The following is a 22,847-nucleotide window of genomic DNA, read 5'->3' on the forward strand; positions in this document are numbered from 1 at the left end:
TGCGTCAGGTAAGAGAAAGAGAAATGCTAATTCTTATATTGAAGCTTAGTATAGTGAAGTTTAGTAGACAGAAATCGGTAAAATTTCTTTTCTTTTACGTGAGATATGCACGCGTCTTTTGCTACAAGTTTTTAAGAAAATAGATTGTCTTTTAGTGAAAATTTGAGATCACTCGCTGTAAGATAATAATGCCAAATATTTAAAAGTTGAGTGAAAGTAACGTTAAATATAATATTTCGAATATTCTCCTGTTTTAAAATAGTTGATCTAAGAAATAAAGTTATAATATTTTCTTTAAATACATATAGTAGTATTTCTTTCAATACATATAGTCTGAAATTATATTTCCCGATCATTATTTACGGAGCATTCAGTAATCTAAAATATAAAAAATAGTCTTATAATTGCAGAGGAAGGAGAGACACATCATTACATAATTATATTTTATTATTATTTGGAACTTTTATTTGAAACTCTATCGTTAGTATTTTGAACAGTCAATCATATTTTTTATTTACATGAAACATCAAAAATGCTTCTAACATTCTCAAAATATAAGGATTTAAATAATCGTTTGCGTTTGTTGCAAACAGATTGCGACTAGAATATAAAGATGAATCAACAGATAAGGAAAATTTTTTATATTTCAGAAAGATAAAGCGCGCCGCATGAATTCCTTCATTTGGCTTAATCTAGGAAAATTAACATTCAAATACAGCGGTTTTACAGCCATGTTCATTTTTAGGTTGGAGTTGTACTTGTGATACGATGATGGCGCTTGAAGTGCATGCTCGCATTTAGCGCAGGACTGTGTTATCTACTGAGAAATACTCGCGTTAGGACTGCTAAGCTGTATCTGCCGCATTAGAGCTGCTGGCACACTTCTCATCCATTCCAACTTTTAACATAACCCTGCGGCGCAGTCAGCAACAGTCGGCTCGTTCATTCTCTTTGAATCTCCGCATATGCGAAACGCGATCACCCAGCTCGCGTTATATCGCCCGAACGGATCGTGTGTTTAAAGGGGATCTGAGGGGATCTCCTGATGTGAATGGTGCTTAAAGTTTGTTGGACGTTAAAACGTTTCTCGCCCGTTGTGACGACTTGTTAATCGTCGTCGGCGGAATCATGGCGGCGACCTCCTCGCTAGTAGATGATCTCGTGCAATCCGTCAGCCTGCACAATCCACGAAAATGGGTGTTCAACGGTTACATCCTGCCCTTCGTGATGCTGCAGTCCCTGTGGATCTACTGTTGGATCTTCGTTTATGGCGTTGACGAGTACTATGACGCGGGCCTGGTGGGCATCGCAGCGATCGGCATGCTGCAGATCTTTCTATGCCTATGCTGTCAATGGTCGGTGCACATCCATACGTTCATAAACTGCAGCTCGGTAAGTGGCAGTTATTCTTCAATTTGTCTCAAATAACGGGCACGTGGCTCTTCGTGGCCCCAATATGTTCCATAAACTTGGTTGCCATTCGAACGGCCGGTCGTCTGCTAGTGCCGATCACGTGACACCTCGGCGGTACATTCGAACATCGCGAAAGATAAGCCTTGAACATGGAATCTCACTTCAGCATTTTATTTTGCGATATTCCTTTCTTCTATTCCGTAAATGAAATTTCAGGAGGAAGATCCATACAAAGCCAGGATAGTCAAAGTGGTTCCCACCCCAAACAACGGCAGCTCGGAGCTGATTTTATTACATCACACGGATGAGCAGGAACCTTGGTTCATTTTTCAAAAGACAAAATATTACTGGGACCCGGATAAAAAATTATTCAAAGGGTTGCAGTTCCCAATCAATCATTCCGTGAAACATTATTCTGAATGGAAAGGGTATCTGGATCAAAACGAAATTAAGAAAGCAGAAGGAAAATATGGGAAAAACAAGTATAGTGTGAACAATTCCTTGCATCAATTGTTCCTTGCAAGGCACCTTTTATCTCGCTGAAAATATTCTTTTTTTTATTCTAGATTGGACATGGATGTACCAGAATTCTGGGAGCTCTTTAAAGAGCGTGCTATTGCTCCATTCTTCGTCTTTCAAGTATTCTGTGTGGCACTATGGTGCTTAGATAAATATTGGTATTATAGTATCTTTACATTGATCATGCTTATCATGTTTGAGTGTACACTGGTTCAACAACAATTAAAAAATATGGCCGAGATTCGTAAAATGGGCAATAAACCTTACATGATAATGGTACGAATACGAATACTGTCTATTTGCGATTTGCTTATTTCGAGCGAATTTCGTTCACGCTTATTTTTTTCTCTTTTAGGTATATAGAAATAGGCGATGGCGCTCGTTATTTACAGACCAACTAGTTCCTGGAGATATTGTCTCCATTACAAGGCCTCAACATGATAATTTAGTGCCATGCGATATGTTGCTTTTGCGAGGCCCCTGCGTAGTTGACGAAAGCATGTTAACAGGTACTTTAAACAAGCTAGTAATGTGTTTAAATCACCAACATAGATCATAGCAACTGAGAGAGAGAAATGTCTAGGTGAATCTGTACCTCAAATGAAAGAACCTGTAGAAGATATTGATGGGAGTAGAATTATAAATATCGAAGGAGATGATAAACTTCACGTGCTTTTCGGTGGTACAAAAGTTGTACAGCATACACCTCCTAGCAAAACTACTCCCGGTCTTCGAGGTATTAATAAATTTTATTTTTCACTTGACGGTCTCACTCATTTTATTATTACTTACGACATTAATGCGTGATATTTCAGCGACCGATAATGGATGTATTGCTTACGTATTACGTACCGGCTTTTCCACATCACAGGGAAAACTTTTAAGAACGATATTGTTCGGCGTTAAACGCGTTACAGCCAATAATTTAGAAACTTTCGGCTTCATTCTATTTTTACTTATTTTTGCAATTGCTGCCGCCGTGTATGTTTGGATCAAAGGTAATTCGATTGTTATACATAAAAGTGAGAACTATGATGAATATTTACATGTACAAATTTCTAATTTAGGCAGCGAGGATCCTACAAGGAACAAGTATAAATTATTTTTGGAATGCACATTAATTTTGACGTCTGTTGTTCCACCAGAGTTACCTATAGAATTATCTCTGGCTGTAAACACGTCTCTGGTAGCTCTATCCAAATTAGGTATTTAAAACAGATTTACTTTACCAAAAGCTTAAGGATGTATAAAACATGAAAAAATCACAGATTTTTCTATATTGCATTTAAAAGTACGAAAAGTTTGATACTGATTTAAGAACCTGGGTCAAAAATAATTTCAGTAAGAAATACATGTAATACATCCTTCTATGAGTTACGTATGAAAATTATCATATTTCTTTGCAGGTGTATTCTGCACGGAACCGTTCAGAATTCCATTCGCCGGCAAAGTCGATATTTGTTGTTTCGATAAGACCGGTACACTTACCAGTGATAATTTGGTTGTAGAGGGTATCGCTGGAATGAAGTAAGAAACTACAATCCGTTTTATTATCTTCGAGTAATCTTCGCGCTATTAGGAAATATGATTTTAATCTTTTTCTTTTTAAAAGCGGTAAGCCGGACGTAATCCAAATATCAGATGCATCTTTGGAGAGCATTCAAGTACTCGCCACGTGTCATTCCCTTGTTCAATTAGACGATGGTATCGTTGGGGATCCGCTAGAAAAAGCTACTCTCAAAGCTGTCAATTGGAATCTCACGAAAAGTGGGTATAAATTTGCAAATAAAATATAATACAAAAATGTTAATACGTTACTTCATACTAATGTTTCGTTTAGGTGATTCTGTAATTCCTAAAAAGGGCAAATCGCCCGCATTGAAAATTGTACAGAGGTATCATTTTTCATCGGCTTTGAAAAGAATGTGCGTTGTAGCTGGATATACTCTTCCTGGAGCTTCAGACGTACATTACATGGCTACGGTAAAAGGTGCGCCAGAAACACTGAAGAATATGGTGAGTAAAATAACATTTGTCCACAATTTTAATTGATTTTTGTGTTTGTTGTTATTGATATAATCTGTTTCATTTCAGTTATCTTCTGTGCCAGAAAATTACGATTCAATCTACTTATCTCTTTCACGACGCGGTGCAAGAGTTCTCGCTTTGGGCTATCGAAAACTTACTGGTAGCTTCTCCTCTCAAGAGTTAAGAGAATTAACTCGTGAAAAGTTAGAGAATAATCTCACATTTGCGGGATTTGTCATCATTAGCTGTCCTCTTAAGTCTGATTCGAAAACTGTCATTAAAGAAATCGTCAATTCATCACATTCGGTATGTATGCGACGCTTGTTGAGACGTCGTTGATAAAAGTCTCAAAAAAAATTTTACATAATTACCAAAAACTCAACGAGTTTAATATAATTATTTAGGTCGTGATGATAACGGGTGATAATCCTTTGACGGCTTGTCATGTAAGTCGCGAGCTACATTTCATGAAGAAGCCTAGCACACTTATACTAACCAAGAATGATGACGAATGGCTGTGGGAAAGCATAGACAAAAAGACGCAGCTTCCTCTAAGTGCGAAAAATATTGAATCGCGAAAAGAGATCTGGAAAGAATACGCGCTTTGTATGACGGGTGAAGTACGTAAATAAACAAAAATGTCGACTTTTTTCTGTTGGAATTACAATGATTGTTATTGCATAATTGACTTTTCTAGGGTTTATCGTATCTGAAGGAAAAAGAACGGGAACTTCTTTGGAAACTCTTGCCGCACATCGTAATATTTGCACGATGTGCACCGAAGCAAAAAGAATTCATTATTATATCGCTACAATCTTTAGGCTATATGACGTTGATGTGCGGTGACGGAACGAATGATGTCGGAGCTTTGAAACACGCACAAGTGGGTAAGTTGACGAAGAGAGTGCGATAAAATTTGAATGTACTTGTTTTTCTTTCCTTTTCCCTGGTAGGTGTCGCAATTCTGTCCAGTCCGCCCGAGAGAGTGGTTACTGAAAAGCGAGAAGATCCAAGGAACGATACTTTGATGTCGCTCATAAACAACGGACCAAGAAATAATTCTAGAATGACATCGGGGGGCTCTCGTGCAAAACTGCAGAAGATCCTGAAAGATATTGATAACGAGGCACAAGACCAACCCGTGATCGTAAAACTCGGCGACGCTTCCATCGCGGCTCCCTTTACCAGCAAAATGTCATCCATTCAATGCAGTAAGCATCACGGGATATTGTTAATTTATTTATTCTTCGGAAATACAAGTGTTTGTATACTTGCAGTATGTCACGTGATCAAGCAGGGACGCTGCACCCTGGTCACCACCCTGCAGATGTTCAAAATATTGGCACTGAATGCACTGATACTCGCCTACAGTCAGTCAGTGTTATATTTGGATGGAATCAAATTTAGTGACGCGCAGGCGACTTTGCAGGGTGTCCTTCTGGCGGCATGTTTCCTTTTTATCTCACGATCAAAACCGCTGAAAACTCTTTCGCAGCAAAGACCGCTACCAAATATCTTCAATTTGTATACCATTGCAACTGTATTATTGCAATTTACTGTACATTTCATCTGTCTCGTTTATTTGGTGAAAGAAGCTACAATTTTATCTCCAAAGTAAGTTGTGTTAATCGGAATCATTTGACCATGTTCTTCAAATTACTTCTTTTGTAGGGATAATAAATTGGCAGCCATCTTCAATACTACCAATGAAGTGAATTCATTAGAAGGAAATGACAGTATTGAGGAAGAGCCATTTGAGGCAAATTTAATTAATAGTACCGTATACATAATCGCAATGTGTTTCCAAGTTTCTACTTTTGCTATAAATTATCGAGTAAGTTGCCCATTATATTCTATTACCCAGTTAAAAAAGATACGATATCATTATACAATAAATACTATTATGTTGTGACAGGGTCAGCCGTTTATGGAAAGTTTAACACAAAATAGAACTCTCTTATTCAGTCTCGTGGGCAATTTTGCCGTTATTTTATTACTACCTTGTGGATTCTTGCCGGATTTTGCGGTGCAGTTCGAGATTGTAGACTTTCCAAACCAAGTAAGTTTTACGCGTAAATAATAATAAATAAATAACAATAACTAAACTTAATGTAATTTATTTGTCGTTAAATCTATTTGCCACATATATATTTATAATATTTGCGTGTTGCAGTTCCGTACGACATTGGTTCAAATACTAGTCGCGGATTTTGTCTTCGCGTATATAGTCGACAGAGCTTGCCTATGGCTCTTTGGCGAAGGAAGACAACATAAACTGTGATGAACTACCTTTTATCGATTACAGACTGTATTGAAGTTTTTTTCTATGTAACTTTTGTTACTGATCTTGTTCCACGTTAAGAGCTGACAATTTTTATATTTAAGGATCGATAATGTACCTGTGAATACACATAAATTATTTGTCTCCATGCGCATTTTGTATTTTATGTTTTCCTTTTTTTTTTGTTTTCTCTCTATTCATATATTCTGTATAAAAATATAATGTGAAAATATAAATATGTGTACCTAATCATTACTCACCTAATTGTTCACCCTGTGTAGTCAACTTTTTCTCCGTGGAACAAGAAACAGCACTCTGGCGATCATTATTTATTGTCGATGAAGGTATTACTCATGTTCGATATTCATTAATAATTATTTCTATAATAATCGTATTGCCTTTATTTATATATATATATATATATACATATATATTTATTAATGACGCAAAACAAATTTCATGGACAATTTCAATATTTCATCAATATATTAAAACAAATATTGATCGCTTGAGAAAAAAATAGTATGCTTGTACATAATTTATAGATAACGATTCTACTTTTTTTCACGGTGCAATATTCGCACTTAGTGCAAGTTTTGAACACAGACAGACATATAAATTTATATAAACATATTTTATACAAAAATACGCACAAAATGCTCACGAGGTTGTAACTAAAACTTATTCGTAACTGAATAAGCGAAACTAAAAATAAAAAGCTTACACGAATGATTTTGATAATTGGCACGATTATACGTAGCAGTTTTATACATCAAAGATTACATTCCACTTCGATGATGTTGCATGTTGCATAATATAAAGAGTTTCGCGTTTGCAAGTTAAGCATAATTATTAGCTTTCAAATTTCATTAGCAATATGTAATTCTCATTATCTCATTATACAGAAGGAATAAAGTGAAAGCATAACATTCGTTTATTAATATATCGTGAATCGAACTAAGTGTAATTGTATATATATTATTGTACATTTATAATAATATTAATAAAGAAAATGTTCATTCAAAATGATTATTGTAATTCTTTTTCAAATTGACATTAACATGTTAAAACATTAACAGTGCAGCTAAAATTTAGAAAAAAACGTAAAAAGAAACTAACTTGATTGACGTAGTTCATTTAATTTGTGTTTAAATGGCTAAAGAGATTTGCTATAAGAAAAATTTATATCGATGTTGCAAGGAGAGGATTATTTATCGTTTGCCATATTCGGCGAGGTTATCATTTTTTATTCTACAGATTTGTATTTGAGCATCAAAACTGCTCGACGGCGAAGCAATCCTTACAGTTTCGATTTTGTTAATACAACCATTTTGAATAGAAATGAGAAAATTCGTTCTTGCAACCAAAATAAAATTTTTTTGCATACCACCACGTATATTTGATAATAATTCAATTAGTGAAGATATCTAGGACTCCTTGGCGGGAAAATTTTTACGAAAAATTATATAGAATGAGACAAGATCTTTTTTAGTTTTTCGTAGATATTTGTAATATGGGGGAATAGAGTGACATTGTTTGTTTGAAAAACCAATAAATCCTCCGCTCTTTCGGTATACGTCTTCTGACGCCGTATTATGAGTTTTTATGGAAAATTTTTTCGTATCTTGTGTATCACGAATATTTACAAAAAATTCAGAATTTCTAAGATAAACGAACCCCACTTTATTTTTCCCACTATGAACATCTACGAAAAACCAAGAATCTTATCTTAATTTTATCTTAATCGGTGTAGTTTTTCTGTACTTTTTCGTAAAAACTTTTTCTACCAGGGTTCTCATTTCGATTCATATATAATTATATACTAATAAATAGTTGCAAAAGAGTATGTTAAATTTTTGACTGCTTTTTAGTGAACATGAAGTTTCGAGAGATGTACAAATTATAAAAGGGCTACAACTTAAGCCTTAAGCGGAGACGAGCGATGTATCATGGAGAAATATCGGAAATATAAGAGAAATTGTAATTAAAGAAAATAAATTTTATTACATTTTATTATAATAAAAAGTTGTTAAATAAGATTAATATTAAACATCTAGGAATTAAGCAATAAGGACTATATTGTTATTGAGTAACAATATATAACTTGTACGAGATTTTCAAAAAGTTGACGAGCGACGGAGAATCCGATACAAAATAATCGTTGGTTTCCAATTTTAGCTTTGAATAACGAACAAGTTATCAAGTTGCACGTATTTGTACTTATAATACAGTCTTTTATTGCTTAATTTCCGTAATATCTTGATATCTTACTTGACAAGATTTTTCGAGTTTATTGTCTTTGATAACAATTTTTCCATGCTCCCGAGGTTTCCTCATGATAAATAATACACTACTCGATTTTACTTAAGTAACCCTTTAACGATACATAATTCGTACATTTCGGAACTTCTTTATGCGATAGCAAAAAATTCCCCTTTTCACCAAATACTATTTTTTCTGTTAATATAGGACACGTTGATACACGCAGATATTAAATCATGTATTTATTAATATAGAATAGAAAAAGAAAAAAATATATTAAATATATGACTGACTACTCTATATCATCGTATGGTGTAAAATTAATTTATGTTTTAATCTATATATAAAACTGTTTAATCTTTTAATATATGAAATATAAAAGTAAGAATTTTTAATTTATTTCTCACAATGACGTCATCGATTTAATACGGCTGTAAATGTGGAGAGCCATGTTACGCTACGTATTGGAGACTAATAGTGTTCTTGATCGTAGCCCAGGTTTAAACTGATTTGAGTTGGATTAATGATATTGCATACTATTGATAGAGCATGTGACGTCATTAATCTAACTCAGGTCAGTTCAAAGCCGCTACGGTCAAAAACACTATAAGGATTGCGAATTAGAGATTAGAATTCGACCAGTCAAATAATTAATTTTAATCCGTTTCGTTCTGATTGACTGAATGTTTTAATTCGCAATTCTCAATCTCTAATGTGTAATGCGACACGAGCTTTAGGCCGATATTCACCGGTTCTTATATTTAAGACCGTTTTAAGTACAGTCTTAAGATATCATAAAGCAATCACAGAGCCAGAATTAGAATTTTAAGATATTACACTTAGATGGTTTTAAAATAAAAGCCGATTACGAATACCGGCCTAATAACTATAAACAAAGTTCCCCAGTCAGTATCTCTTGATCGATAACACTTAAATCGCTGTAAGCTGTACAAACTGACTGTGCTACCGTCAATGGTGCCTTATTTTAGCGAAAGTACGCGTGATTTGTGTCTCGCGACGTAATCGTCGCTACGGTGTCGAGACTGTCGAGCTGCGGCTCAGTCGATCGCGGTCGTCGCTTACGGAAGCGTCCCACTTCGCTCGCGTCTATTCGTGCATGATAGCCGGCTAACATCCACGCGCTTGAAAGGCAAGGACAGTGGACAGCATATGTCACCGTCGTTGAAGCCCAGGAACACTAGGAACGCGTACTCTTGGCGTCATCGCGCGGTGAAACCTCGCGCTATGTATCTCATAAGAAACCAAACGGTTAAAATTTCCCGACAGGAATCTATTGCGTGAGATTGGATATTCAGTCGGCAAATTTTCGAAGAGTAGTTTGAAAGTTTTTGTACTCTTGCCCTCTATCGATTCTATTCGTCCGAGATAATGGAAGCTACGATTATATTGATTCGCGAATAATCAATCAAAAAAGATCTGGAATTTGAAAGGAAGAAAGGAAGAAAGAGAGAACGAAAAAATAGGAGAACAGAAGAAGTATTGACATTATTTGGAAAAAAAACGCAAACATTGTTTATCATTTGGAGGAAAAAGGATTGTGGTGTTTAAAAACAGCGCCACACAGTGTAGCTGTACCCGGTACAACAGAAATCTAGAATCAGACTGGAATGAAATAATTTCGAGTTTTAATTTTTGTTCCAAGGTTAGTAATGCGTCAATAATTTCAAGTATACGTTCCAAAAAAGTCAAATAATATAATTTTTTTATCAAGATGAGGATAGAGAGGGCGAATAAGATCGTTTCTTTTAATTCCTCTAGTGTCCATGATGACATTTAACGTTGAATATCAATGTAGATTTAATTTCTCTTATGCTACCAAACCGGTTAGATATAATTCAGAGATTTTTGTCAGCCAGTTCCCCAAACTGCATCACGAAATAAATCCAGATTGTTAGTAGTTTATGAGACATATGCTACACCCAAGCAGAACAGCAAGTCACGATAACACGATAATTAAAAAACATTAAAATGAATCAGAAATGAATAAAAGATGATTTTTAATGATCATTTTAAAGTTATTTTAATATCATTTTGATATTATAACGACTTGTTGTTCTGCTTAGGCAAAAGCAAATAAGAGTTCGCTTGAAAATCTTCGGTAAAAATAGGACGAATTGAATTTTACACTGTTTGTTATATGACGTTTTAAGTACATACGCGTATTCGAGATAAAACAGCTATAAAATTTGCTCCGTTCTTCTACGTGATTGCCGAAAAGGAAAGAATTTTTAAAGTTTCTTCATTTATGATCGCGATTCTTAAGAACCATCAGTTGTGTTTGTATTATACAAAAGAATACAGATCAACGAGGGAAATTCAGAAAAAAAAAAATCTGATAAAAACAGAAGATTAAACACATTACGCAGCTCTTACCGATTGCTGATTAACGATAGTCCATACATCGCAGTATTATTATATCCCTAATATTCAAGATCTTGCTGCGGAACATTTTCGCGAATGTCTCGGTGAATCACGTAATTAAGTGTACTAAATATATAAGGAATGACTATTAATAACAATAGAAGCATGTATCGTCTGTCGACTATTTCGCGTGTGGTCATAATGGTCGGTAATTATCCACTGTTGATGCGACTAATTACGTTCATTTAGTACATGCTATACTATAAATAAACGTGATAGTAGGAAGTACTCCGATCAAAACCGAGTTGAAAAATTTCGAATTTGATGAAATCCTTGATCCAACTTCTAAACGTCCTTTCGTTTGTGTATTGGCTATTATTGAATTCCACTTACTTTGACGTTGATTGACTGTTGGACTTTATATAGAGAACAATAACGCGCGAGATCAGTCCAATTGTAGCTTTCCTCATCAAAGATCTTTCGACCTAAATCATTGTTTATGAGATGCTTTTCTATCTTCATAGAAGTGTAGCGATTAGATTTCGCGGTATTGACGAATGTACAAGTAGGTTTTGAAACATTTGACGTAGAATAGCCTTGGTGATTTGAATATTAATTAGCAATGCAAACTGCACTGAGAACTGTAATGAAAACCGACATGGTCTCACCAATCGGTTTACCAATGGACTTTCCTCTTGTTAACGCTCGCGACTCGGCAATTGACTCTGATTGATCAGAAAATAACAGAACTTCGAACCCGTAATTCCATGTGACGAGAAATAATATATCTACTATCAAATTCTAACACCATTAAGGACACTTTTTTATAATAATCATGAGAATATTCAAAATGTGATAGAATATAAAAATAGGAATATGAGATACACACGCACACGCACACAGAGAGAGAATATTCCGTAATAACACTTAAGGGAAGACTCCTAAGGTCATTTTGAGACGAAAATCCTAATACCAAAATGTCGAAAAAAATGTTTTTTAACATAATAAATATCAATAATTAGAAATATTAATAATTTTATCTTCGCATGCGTAATGTATATCGATATTAATAAGAGACGACAATGAATTTTTGCTTTTAGCACTTTACATAGTACCATACGTGAACGCACAAATTTTAGACAGTATGATTGACTAACTTTAAATGTTTATCATTTTAAAGACCATATCCTCGACATTTTGGTATCAGAATTTTCGTCTTAAGATGATCTCAAGAATCTACCACTAAGGCCGGAATCTATAGTCCATTCTTAATCTCAAGCAATGTCTTAAGATAATATGGCTCTCTGATTGGTTCATGCATTAGCTTAAGACCATCTCGAATCTTGAGCAACGTCTATGGATTCCACTCTAAGTGTTATTACGGTTTTTACAAGATATCTTGTATATAAAACAGCTGGAAACCCGTAATAATGTAGCAAGTTATACTTTTCAGTTCCTATTTTTGAGTCAATTCTTTTTAGTCGTGATTGAAAATCCCTTTGATTAGATTATCTTCCTCTGATTAGACCGTAATCTAATATACGAATAATTGTAATTCGCTTCGCTCGTTAATGTAGAACGGAAATACGAGATTTGAGGGATGGTATCGCAAGCTGTGGAACTGAGAACACTGCTACGATTGTCATTCAACATTAACAAGACCAAATTACTAGCACGTGCGAAGAAGTCACAGGTCAGTGGCTTCTCTAGCAGGGAAACGTTAACGAGAGATGGGCATTAACGATATATTTGCAATATCCTTTGCGATCAATTGATGACGCGACATACATCCTTAATATATTTTTATTATCACGCGTGATACTTAATTACTGTCTACACTGATAAACGCTGGACACTAAAACGCGACTTATACAAGGTGAAAAACCGGGCGCAATAGTTCTGGCGATGTGCCAGTCGATAGTCCTTGCAGTAGGACTAGCGGATTAAAAATATCGCCGACTTTGTAATCTGAGATATGACTCACAGTTTTGACGCTAGTCTAAAAGAAATACAATACGTGATTTGACGCAAATCTAAAAGTAAAGTGATTATGAAATAATTTTCTTTTGTTCATGTATTATATTAAACATGAAATAACGTAATTATTGCGAAAACCTTTGTCGTTGCAAGCAGTCACAATCAACAAGGTTAATTAAGTTTCATATATACCGTTCTGTAATATCTATTATTGAGTGACACTTACGATTTAAATTAGTAGTGGTATTAATAGCCTAATTAACAAAAATCATTAATAGTTTAATTAATTAATAGAAAGACTATAAGGAAAGAATTAAGAAGTTAACATATAAAAATTTTTGATAAAATAAAAATAACTAAATAGATAATAAATTAGGTATTCATATATGGTAAATTAATGCACCGACGGTGATTAAGATATGCTAAGAATATAGCAGAATTCTATTTTATAGTGATTATATGCATGCTTAAGAATTTAGTTAAGCATAATGCATCATTTCGAATGCATTGGACAGATTTAGCTCTTTGATTTCAGTAAAGATGATAGCTGTATCGGAAAGAGGATACTTTCATTGGATCGATTGGCTGGTGTTTGCACTTATGCTCTTCGTGTCTGCCGCAGCCGGCTTATGGCACTTCAGAAGAGCGCAAAAGTCGAACACACAGGACTACCTGCTTGGAGGAAGAAGCTTAGGACTCTTTCCTGTGTCCGCTTCCCTCGTCGCCAGGTAAGCTTGGTTCGTCATTCTACAGGATTTAAGACTATTAAAAGAATAAAAGGAAATAAGTAATGAATGAAAAATGAGAATTTAAAACATTTTGAAACTAAAGAATTCGTTAGTGTTAAAAAAATTAAACAATTTTTTTTATCGCCATCGTAAATTTCACATCTTAATTCAGAATAAAGACTCTTTTAATATACCCGTAACAATGTTCGTGTCAATTATAGAGATTAATTTTAGAGATTAACATTACATACTGAAAGAACGATCTTGCCGAAGTATCGAAAAATTTAGCTAGATACAGATTTGAAATTAATTTTGTTACAAAAAAATTCTATAAGATGTTTAAACTGGTTGTTAGAGTGTCAAAACTTTTTGTAGCATTGCTCATCGTGCTTGAGATTCCTTTAAAATTATTTTGGTAGTCCAACAAAATTATTTTCAGTTCTGTGTCTAGCTGAATTTTTAGATATTTCACTAAAATCGTCCTTTTCGTGTAAAAAATGATGATTCGTAGCTCATTTATCATGTAATTCGGGCTTGATTGATTAGTCATGCAGAATATTTAATCCGATCGTAACTGTAGTTTCATATCAGGCGTGACGATCTTGGGTACTCCGACGGAGATCTACAACTTTGGCACACAATATTGGATCACGATCATCTCGATTTTTTTTTCCGGTATCGTGGTCGCTACTATATATCTTCCTGTCTTTACTACCTTACAACTTAACTCCGTTTACGAGGTTAGTTCTTTCCATTTAATTCCTCCTAAGTTTAATATGCCTTCCGATATGGCACAATTTTCACGGTCCTTTTCTTTTAGTATTTGGAAATTCGATTCAATCGCACCGTAAGGATTCTGATTTCTTCAATTTTTATTTTTGACGTGGTAAGTCTACATCTGGCCTGTTTATGCTTTCATGACGATTTCAAAGAGTAAATTGAATGAGAATCAATTAATTTTAGATTCTTTACCAATCAATCGTAGTCTATGTTCCTGCACTGGCGTTAAATCAAGGTATTTTATATAGCTACATTATTCACGTTAAGATTTTAACCTACTTTCATTAAGACTTCTGATGATTCATTATAGTGAGCGGCATCAATATACACTTGATCGGAGGCATCGTATGCGTCGTATGTGTTTTCTACACCGTTCTGGTAAGTTGCGATTTCATGTCACCTAATTTTTTTCATTAGTTTTGATCAACGAATTATTCCTCTTATTCACTTCGTAAATTAATGTAAAAAGAAAAATTGAAATGAAAGATCGTAAGATTGTCATATTATACTTGAATGTTAACAAGAACAGTATACAGGGGGGATGAAAACGGTTGTGGCGGTCGAGAGAACGGAAGCCTAAGCTAATTTTCTGAGGGAGGCTCGTTCGCCAAATTCCCGCGGGATGGCTGGAGTTCCTCGGACACGGTCTACCGTAGGAAACAATTTTCAGTGGACAATGCCGCGAAGAATCTCACGCGAGAGCCTTAGTACTGGAAATGTTTATGGACGGAAACTGAAAGCCCGACAATGGCGCGGGGAAACAATGGCGCGGAGAACGTCGAGCGGATGTTATCGTAGCAGCGGATCACAAAGCCGGCGCTGAAGTGATTAATCGCGGGATCGCGCGCCTGTAATTATCCGAGCAATTTGTTGGATCTCGTATTAATGAGAATTTATCGTGGTTGAGTGGCTCTTTACAAATTTGTTTATTATATGCCGCCTGCGCACGCGCGAGCATGCCGTGGACTGCATGCAATTGTATGCACTCGAAAAAGCATTCGCCACTATCGTATTCTTCAGCAGAAACAGATAATACCGCCGCGGAAATATCACTTTTTTCGGGAGATTGAGGAAGTCACATAATCATCAAATGATCAAATTCCTAACTTACTTTAACTCTGATGGTTGTTAAAAAAGAAAATAAACTGATTAAATACAGATACATGTAAATAAGTATGGATACACATGCAGATCAAGTAAAATCGTTACGAGAAATTCAAGAGTGTCTTATATAAATAAAATATTTTATTCTACACTGCACTCGTTTTTTCATATTTTATTAGGGTGGTATTCGAGCAGTGGTTTGGACAGATGCATTACAAGTCGGCGTGATGATAGCAGCGGTTATCACAGTTGCCTCTCTAGGAACCTATCAAATGGGAGCGTCTGAAATTTGGAATAGAGCTATCAATGCCAACCGCATCGAATTTTTTAAGTAAGAATTCAAAGAATGTCATCGAGATTATATTGCGCAAGCATACCATATTCACTTGTATTCTTTTGTATTGTATAGTTTTGATTCATCGCCCTATACGAGACACACCTTTTGGACAGTACTGATTGGTTCTTGGTTGTATAATACCGCGTATATCGCTGTCAATCAAACTATGGTACAACGATATATATCATTAAAAAATACAAAGATATCTCAAATGTGAGTAAATGTGAGCCGATTACTTTAGCAACTTTCAATCATAGTAATTTTGTTATAAAAGAGATAATAAAGAATATAAATATTATGTTATACGTATATATAATTATTATATATATATAATATATATACGAGTATATGAATGTTTTATTCTCTATTATATATTATAATACAATTTATAAAATAAAATTACTACAATTAAAAGTTCATATATCACAATACTATAGACAATTATACATATATATTTTATAGAATAAATAGAAATAATAAAATGCTGATCATGCATCATTTTAGTTTCTGTCGGACTTTGTTTTAATTTGCTGATAAAGTTCGTGAAAGATAATTTCTTTTAATTGTTATGCGTAAACAATTCGAAAAAATACTTTGAAAAAGAATACCGAATGAATTGTATATATATATACATACATACATACATACATACATATATACACACAACACACACATATACATATCATTCAAATTTATATCTATATTAATATAGTTAATATTGCAAATCTTTACATATCCTAATTACAGATCCATTGCGATATTTACCATCAGCATAATGGTGTTTATTTCAACATGCTGTTGGTGTGGACTAGTCCTTCTCGCTTGGTGGTCGCCACCGAAATGTGATCCAAGGGTTTCTGGCTTAATTACGGCCGATGATCAATTGTTGCCGGCTTATGTCATGGAAATTGCTCATCATTTACATGGGATACCTGGCCTGTTTATTTCTGGAATTTTTGGCGCAGCACTTAGGTATCACAAATTAAATTAATAATATAAGTAAATTGCCTATATGAGTAGCTTCCACGCGGTTGCTAGTCAATAATATATTTACGAAGCGATAAGATATAATTTGTACATAAACGAAATGTACTTATCAACAAAGTTAAAATATGCAGTTAACTTCGTTATTGATGAATGCATTCCAATTGTTTGTGAATTATATTTTACCGTCTTAAGCCCACTTTAGACGATCTATAATTCGCAACTAAATTCGCGACAGAATTCTATTTATAATACATTTGCATGTCGTGTAACATAGAAAATATTTTAAGGAATAAAATACATATATATAGAAAATATATATCAATGATATATATTTTCTATGTATTTTATTTCTTCAAATGTTTTTTATGTTTATTTTTATTTCAATATAATTAAGTAAGATATACATTTGCTGAGATGTCTTCGCCAAAACCAAAATATTTCGATTAACGATATTTCTGGAAAGGATGATTTTCTTAAAAATAAATTTTATTTAATAAAATAAAACGGGCAATTTTTTTATGCGTCAAATCGATAGCAAATAAATAAAATAATTTATTATTTTTACCAAATTTCTCTGTACTTAATTTAAATAAAAAAACAAAAAGTTTACTTATTTGTTATTTTAATTTAATTGATGTAAACCATTTGACCGAATGAGAAAATTAGCAATTTTGATGCTCATGATGTTTAGTTGTTAATCTGTCGCGAGCAAATATGAAAACTGTCCTTTTTCCGCAGTTCACTATCAGTAGGCTTCAACTCGACGTCCGTTGTGATTCTGGAGGACTTCGTTAAAGGATGCTTTAAAATGAAGCCCAACGATCGTTGTTCCACGATTTTCGTGAAAATCCTTGTCGTCCTGTTTGGTTTGATGGCGCTATGCTTGCTTTTCTTGATCGAGAAATTAGGTGGAGTTTTAGTTGTGAGTGTTCAGTGCTATCATTTCATCGCAATCTATATTAAAACTTCAAAATGCTATAATTTTTATTACTGCAATTAAAAATGTTGTAATTTTTATTATTGCAATTTATTAGATGACAGGTAGTTTAGCCGCTATCGCTGCCGGAACTTCCTTTGGCGTCTTCACTCTGGGTATCTTGTTTCCGTGGGCAAATTCCAAGGTATAGATTAAAATGTGATCAACTTTCAAACGGATGAATTATTTTCCAAACTCTAACAATAAAAGACTATCGTTTGGTATGTATCTGTTTTGTGCAGGGTGCCTTCGTTGGTACTATTGCAGGATTCATTATGTCTGGATGGGTCAGTTTTGGTACGAATGCGGCCATTGGTTCTGGTCTTATAGTGCCAAAGAAACTTCCAGTGCCACAGTGCGAGGGAAATGTGAGCCAAAATTTCTTAAAGCAATTTGAATGGCACAAGTGAGTCGCTACTTTTATTTAATTTGTATTGAATTTATCTTGATTTTTATTAACAAACGCATACGTTGTGCAGCGAAGACAATGTCTTCCCGTTATATCGGTTGTCTTACCACTGGGTTGCTCCTATTGGCACGTTGACGGTACTTGTGGTGGGTACGATTGTCACCTGTATGACAGGTGCGCGAAATCCTTCATCGATCGACAAGAATTTGCTCTCTCCAGTGATTCATAGGTAATTAACTCGTTTAGAAACTTTTGCTACAACTTTTATTACAACGAAAGAAACGTCACTCTTAATTTACAGGTGGTTACCACAACAAAAATGTTCACAAGAGATAGATGGATGTGTACCCGTATCGACCGATTTGCAACTATCAGCGAATTTATTATCGGCTCTTCGCCAAAAATCACCTAATTAACAATAACGTTCTATAGAAACCACAATAAACGTTTTCGCAAATATATCGCATTGTTATCAACCAATGGATATGTTGAACTGGCAATTAGGAGATTTTAAAGTACTTATTATTGATTTTTATAGCTAATTTTTTCTCTTTTTCAAAGTATGCATAAAGAAGCTTATATATAAAATGGATCCCCGATTATCAAAATTACATGTTTTAATTTTAAATAATCAGACCAACTGAATTTAATGTATATAATTAAATTATATATATATAAAATTTCGAAACGGACTCTCAATCTTTAAAATAAAAATAAAGAATCAATTCAAGGTTAATGAGAGTCAACAGATGGAGGTGTCCAATGATATAATTATAAAACTTTAATTACTTTCCATTGCACAAAATCTTCTTTATTTTAGAGCGTTTCGGCTCTCTTTGGAGTCCTCTTCAGCAAAATTACATCCTAACTCATTTTCGTTGAACGATCTGCCAAGAGTGAGTCACTATCAGGTTCCTAACTGCAGTGAATTGTCAAACAGAAAGCCCGACATGTTACGAAGCTTTGGTAGTTAAAATTAACAAGCTCTCATTAGCCTTGAATTGATTGTTTATTTTTATATTAAATTATGTATTAATGTTACAACATATATATATTGAGTTAAGTGTGTAGAAGAAAAAATATGAAGTGATATTTTTTATACGTCAGTATATATATATATATATATCGCAATAATATAGACAATGCAAATTATTATATATGTATTTTTTACAGAATAAGTAGAAATAATAAAATGATCACATGAAACACAATTATGATCATTCATCATTTTAATTTCTGTCGAACTTTATCTTGATTTACTGACGAAGTTCACGAAAGATAATTGTTTCTTTTTCGATCGCTCGGGATTATATACAAACACTTATCCTCGAAAAAAATAAAAAGAATAGCGATCGAATTATGTATTTGCTATATTCAAGACACGAATTCGTTGAAAAGCCACTGCTAAATGATGCATTTATTTAATATCTCGATGAATCGCGTCGTTCGCACGAAAGAGCCATGAATTTTTCGCACTTAGTCCATGCGTGATCGTCACGGGCAGCACGTCCCAAAGAAAATTGCGATTCGCAAGTTGCGTACAGTCTTTATTAAGCGCGCTTCATATGCCATTTGCATTCGTCTGGGCGGCTGATAGATTCGGAATTTCCACGTACGCCCTACGCGTGTGGCTTATATTATATCTATATATATATATTGTATATACATATAAGTGCATCTATGTATTTGTATATTATATGTATGCGTATGCATATAACGCGGAGAAACCGGAGGAGCGGAGACACGACGCGCGTAGACTCACGCGTTCGCGTTCGCTTTGGAGACAGACCAGGAGGGATGGTCGGAAGAGACCCGGGGTTGAGAGAGCGAAAGGGGTAGAGTGGCTGAGGTGGCGGGCTGCAGAGATGGATATAGACAGATAGAGGTGGATAGAGAGAGGTCGCGAGGCTTGAATGGGGCTAGTTTGAGATAGTTAGCGGGCCTTCAGGGGCACAATCGGCCGCGATTGGCGGGCCTACAATCACACGTCGCATTATATGTCCATCAGCACGGCGGATCTCGCAAATACGCTGTAGCGTGAGCGAGCGAACGCGCGCACACTAACGCGAGTCGTCGTCCGCTCACCACAAAAATACTGCGACGTGTTCCGCTTTAGCATTCGTTTTCCTTGCGAATGTTTCTGCATTTCGGCATTGTCCGCTTTATCTCTTAAACGTTCTGAACATTGCCGTTGCTGTCGCGCGAAAATTCCATCCTGAACGTATCCAGTCTCAAAAGGCAGCTCGTTTAACCCAAGTGGGCATTAGATAAAGTGGACAACCATGAATCTCAGTAAAGAAGGAACAATATCTCTATTTTGTTCGAGCAGGACGTACATAAAAACGAGCTTTTAATAGCTTTCTTGGCTGCACAATTTTGTCCTACGCACCCGTGGAGATACCTGGCGATTCGCTGGAATGGCGGTTAATAAATTCTTAATACATGGCTTTTTCGAGAGCGCCGATGACTTCGTTCGTCCATCCGAGGAAAATGTTCCGCTCGAGAGACGCAGACACGGGACATTCGTCCGGGGGCGAGTTGTCCCGTATGCAAATTCGTTTTATTGTCGCGGCACAGAGAGCGTAGTCGAGCAGACGTGGACCCATGTAAACGGTCATCTTCGCTACCCGCCTTAATTTCATTCATGCCCCGCTACTCTCCGGCTACCCCTCTCTCACCGCTCCACTTTAATTACTGCCAATTGCCCTTGCCGCACGCGAATTATGTCATTTCCACATGAGCAGCACTTTAGCGAAATTTTCGCTAGGTAGTCAGAAATGAGACGACTGCAGTCTCGTTCTCTTCCCGCACTCCCCGCGCACTCTTGCGCTCCCTCGTCCTGGTGTAGCGTAATAAGGGAATAATTAATTAACTCCACTCCCCCGCGTTTCGTTTTTGCGCTTCGACCCTCGACGGAATAAAATTTACGTGTGTCCCACGTATTAATTAAATGTCGTATCTTTTTCTCTCTGTCTCTCTCTCTCTCTCTCTCTCTCTCTCTCTCTCTCTACCCCTCTCTTTCTCTAGTTTTTTATGAGAGTGCAGCGCATAATCGTAATGGTTGATTGAAAATAATCTGAGGAGTGAGTATAAAAAATGCATTATATTGTCTACGATGAGAATACGCGGGATTATAAAATATTTTTGAGGGGCAGCGTCGTGGAAATACTAACAAAATATGTAGGCGAAAGGAAGAGACCATTTGTCCTTCTAATTCAATTATTCCTTGTTACAGTCGTATCTGCAGAGAAGCATCCCTCTTCTACTCGAGTTATTAGGCGGCGGGAGCACGAGCGAATTCCCAGCGAGCGGTCAGCGACGACATTCCGGCGTTGCCGCCAGCACGAATGAAAATTTCACAGTCTCTCGATTCCCTCCAATTCGAAGGATCGCAGAGATCCTTCGGTCACGTCGAATCTCCCGTCGACCTACACTCTGGTTATATCTACCCGTCGACGGGGAGGATGGGCAGAAAAATAAAGTCCCTGTGCCAGGAGGCTAGACACGATTCCGAAAGTGAATCACGCGAATTAATCTTGTGGAAAATCGGGTCAATCGTGAGATCCCGATGGATCGCTTTGCGCACTTGTTGTTACGCCAGTTAGATCAATCGCCGAAGAAAGCCAAGTAGGATCGAACGTTCGTCAATCCAGTGGCCTTTCTTGATAGCGCGGCAATTTTCGTCGTGAAATTCATTATGCGTTATGATGTAATTAAGTCATTGTCTCATTATGCTGTATCTCCGTTACACTATTTAACGTACATAATATTTCTTTTTTTGTTTCACATTTAGTTATGCTTAGCTACGAAAAAGATTCTTTAATGACAACACCAGTTTGTTTTTTTTCCAACGTCCCGACGACATGTTTCGCTTAATTGCGCGGGTAGTTGTAGCACATCGTGTAGCACATTAGCGGATACGAAGGCACCGCGTTATCACACCTGGGCGATTTTTCTCCATTAGCGGCATTGTTTCCGCACGAGTGTGTCGCCGGCCCGACCGCGCGAGTCACGTGAAACTGATTTGTAGCTGGAGCCAGGTTCATAGAAAAAAACATGGTAGCCTCCAGCGGCGACAGAAAGAACGAGACAGCCTTGGTAGTGTCAAGTTGTTAGTTACTAAACAGAAGTTATCTCACAGCTGAGCAGAAATCATTGATAGTGCAAAATTGAAGTACATAATTAAATTAATTCTTAAGAGTATTATAAAGTAATATTGATATTCTCAAATGGACTATTTTTTGGATTCATTGAAAAAAAAAACGGAACACCATGGCTATCATTATCTCTGCTTGTATAGTAGAAATATCAGCACTTGAACCGAACTCGACTAATAAATTCCGACCGTTATCTTATATTATACAGGGTGTAAATCTAAGCTTAATCTTTCCACGCAATCATTTTCGAAGTTAACAGTTATTGGAAAAAATCGCGTGGGTTGATTATAGTAACGATCGAGTTAGTCCGGAATATTTACGCGCAAATGTCTTTTAAGCGTGGCAGTGCGATAAAGGATTTCCGAAGGTAGTTTAATTTGCATCAGGCTGGCCGGTTGTATTAAAGTGACTCGGATAAGAAAGGATTTCGGGTGGGAGGGGGTGGGGCACCATTAATTCTCACGGAGAATCCGCCTTGCTCTTCTTTTCCGACGTTACGGCAGTTAG

The 22,847-nt window shown here is 35.8% G+C and overlaps 2 protein-coding genes across 4 annotated transcripts; both read left to right on the forward strand.

Annotated features, from left to right (window-relative positions):
- Positions 1–648: 648 nt before the first annotated feature.
- Positions 649–6,389, forward strand: LOC108726733 (manganese-transporting ATPase 13A1). The gene is made up of 18 exons (XM_018454483.1): positions 649–1,392; positions 1,630–1,895; positions 1,980–2,208; positions 2,288–2,441; positions 2,516–2,668; positions 2,748–2,930; positions 3,000–3,137; positions 3,339–3,459; positions 3,545–3,699; positions 3,773–3,948; positions 4,027–4,266; positions 4,365–4,580; positions 4,658–4,847; positions 4,914–5,171; positions 5,238–5,574; positions 5,632–5,794; positions 5,876–6,019; positions 6,134–6,389. Exons 1-18 carry the CDS (start codon positions 1,129–1,131, stop codon positions 6,239–6,241), a joined length of 3,495 nt encoding a protein of 1,164 aa, XP_018309985.1. The 5' UTR covers positions 649–1,128; the 3' UTR covers positions 6,242–6,389.
- A 3,157-nt stretch (positions 6,390–9,546) lies between these two features.
- Positions 9,547–18,714, forward strand: LOC108726734 (sodium-coupled monocarboxylate transporter 1). 3 transcript variants are annotated; one of them, XM_018454485.1, is made up of 15 exons: positions 9,547–10,166; positions 12,463–12,578; positions 13,403–13,590; positions 14,171–14,330; positions 14,411–14,476; positions 14,554–14,605; positions 14,681–14,748; positions 15,654–15,805; positions 15,884–16,024; positions 16,559–16,783; positions 17,537–17,720; positions 17,833–17,919; positions 18,017–18,180; positions 18,254–18,412; positions 18,485–18,714. In XM_018454485.1, the coding sequence occupies exons 2-15, from the start codon at positions 12,486–12,488 to the stop codon at positions 18,597–18,599; spliced, it is 1,854 nt and encodes a 617-aa protein (XP_018309987.1). In that variant the 5' UTR covers positions 9,547–10,166; positions 12,463–12,485; the 3' UTR covers positions 18,600–18,714. The 3 variants fall into 3 exon arrangements, with proteins under 3 accessions (XP_018309987.1, XP_018309988.1, XP_018309989.1); XM_018454486.1 differs by lacking the exon at positions 12,463–12,578 and having other exon boundaries at positions 13,398–13,590; XM_018454487.1 differs by lacking the exon at positions 9,547–10,166 and having other exon boundaries at positions 12,541–12,578; positions 13,398–13,590.
- The last annotated feature ends 4,133 nt before the right edge of the window (positions 18,715–22,847 follow it).

Source organism: Mycetomoellerius zeteki, unplaced genomic scaffold (assembly GCF_001594055.1).
Source record: "Mycetomoellerius zeteki isolate Tzet28-1 unplaced genomic scaffold, Tzet1.0 scaffold433, whole genome shotgun sequence".
NCBI classification, from domain to species: Eukaryota; Metazoa; Arthropoda; class Insecta; order Hymenoptera; family Formicidae; genus Mycetomoellerius; species Mycetomoellerius zeteki.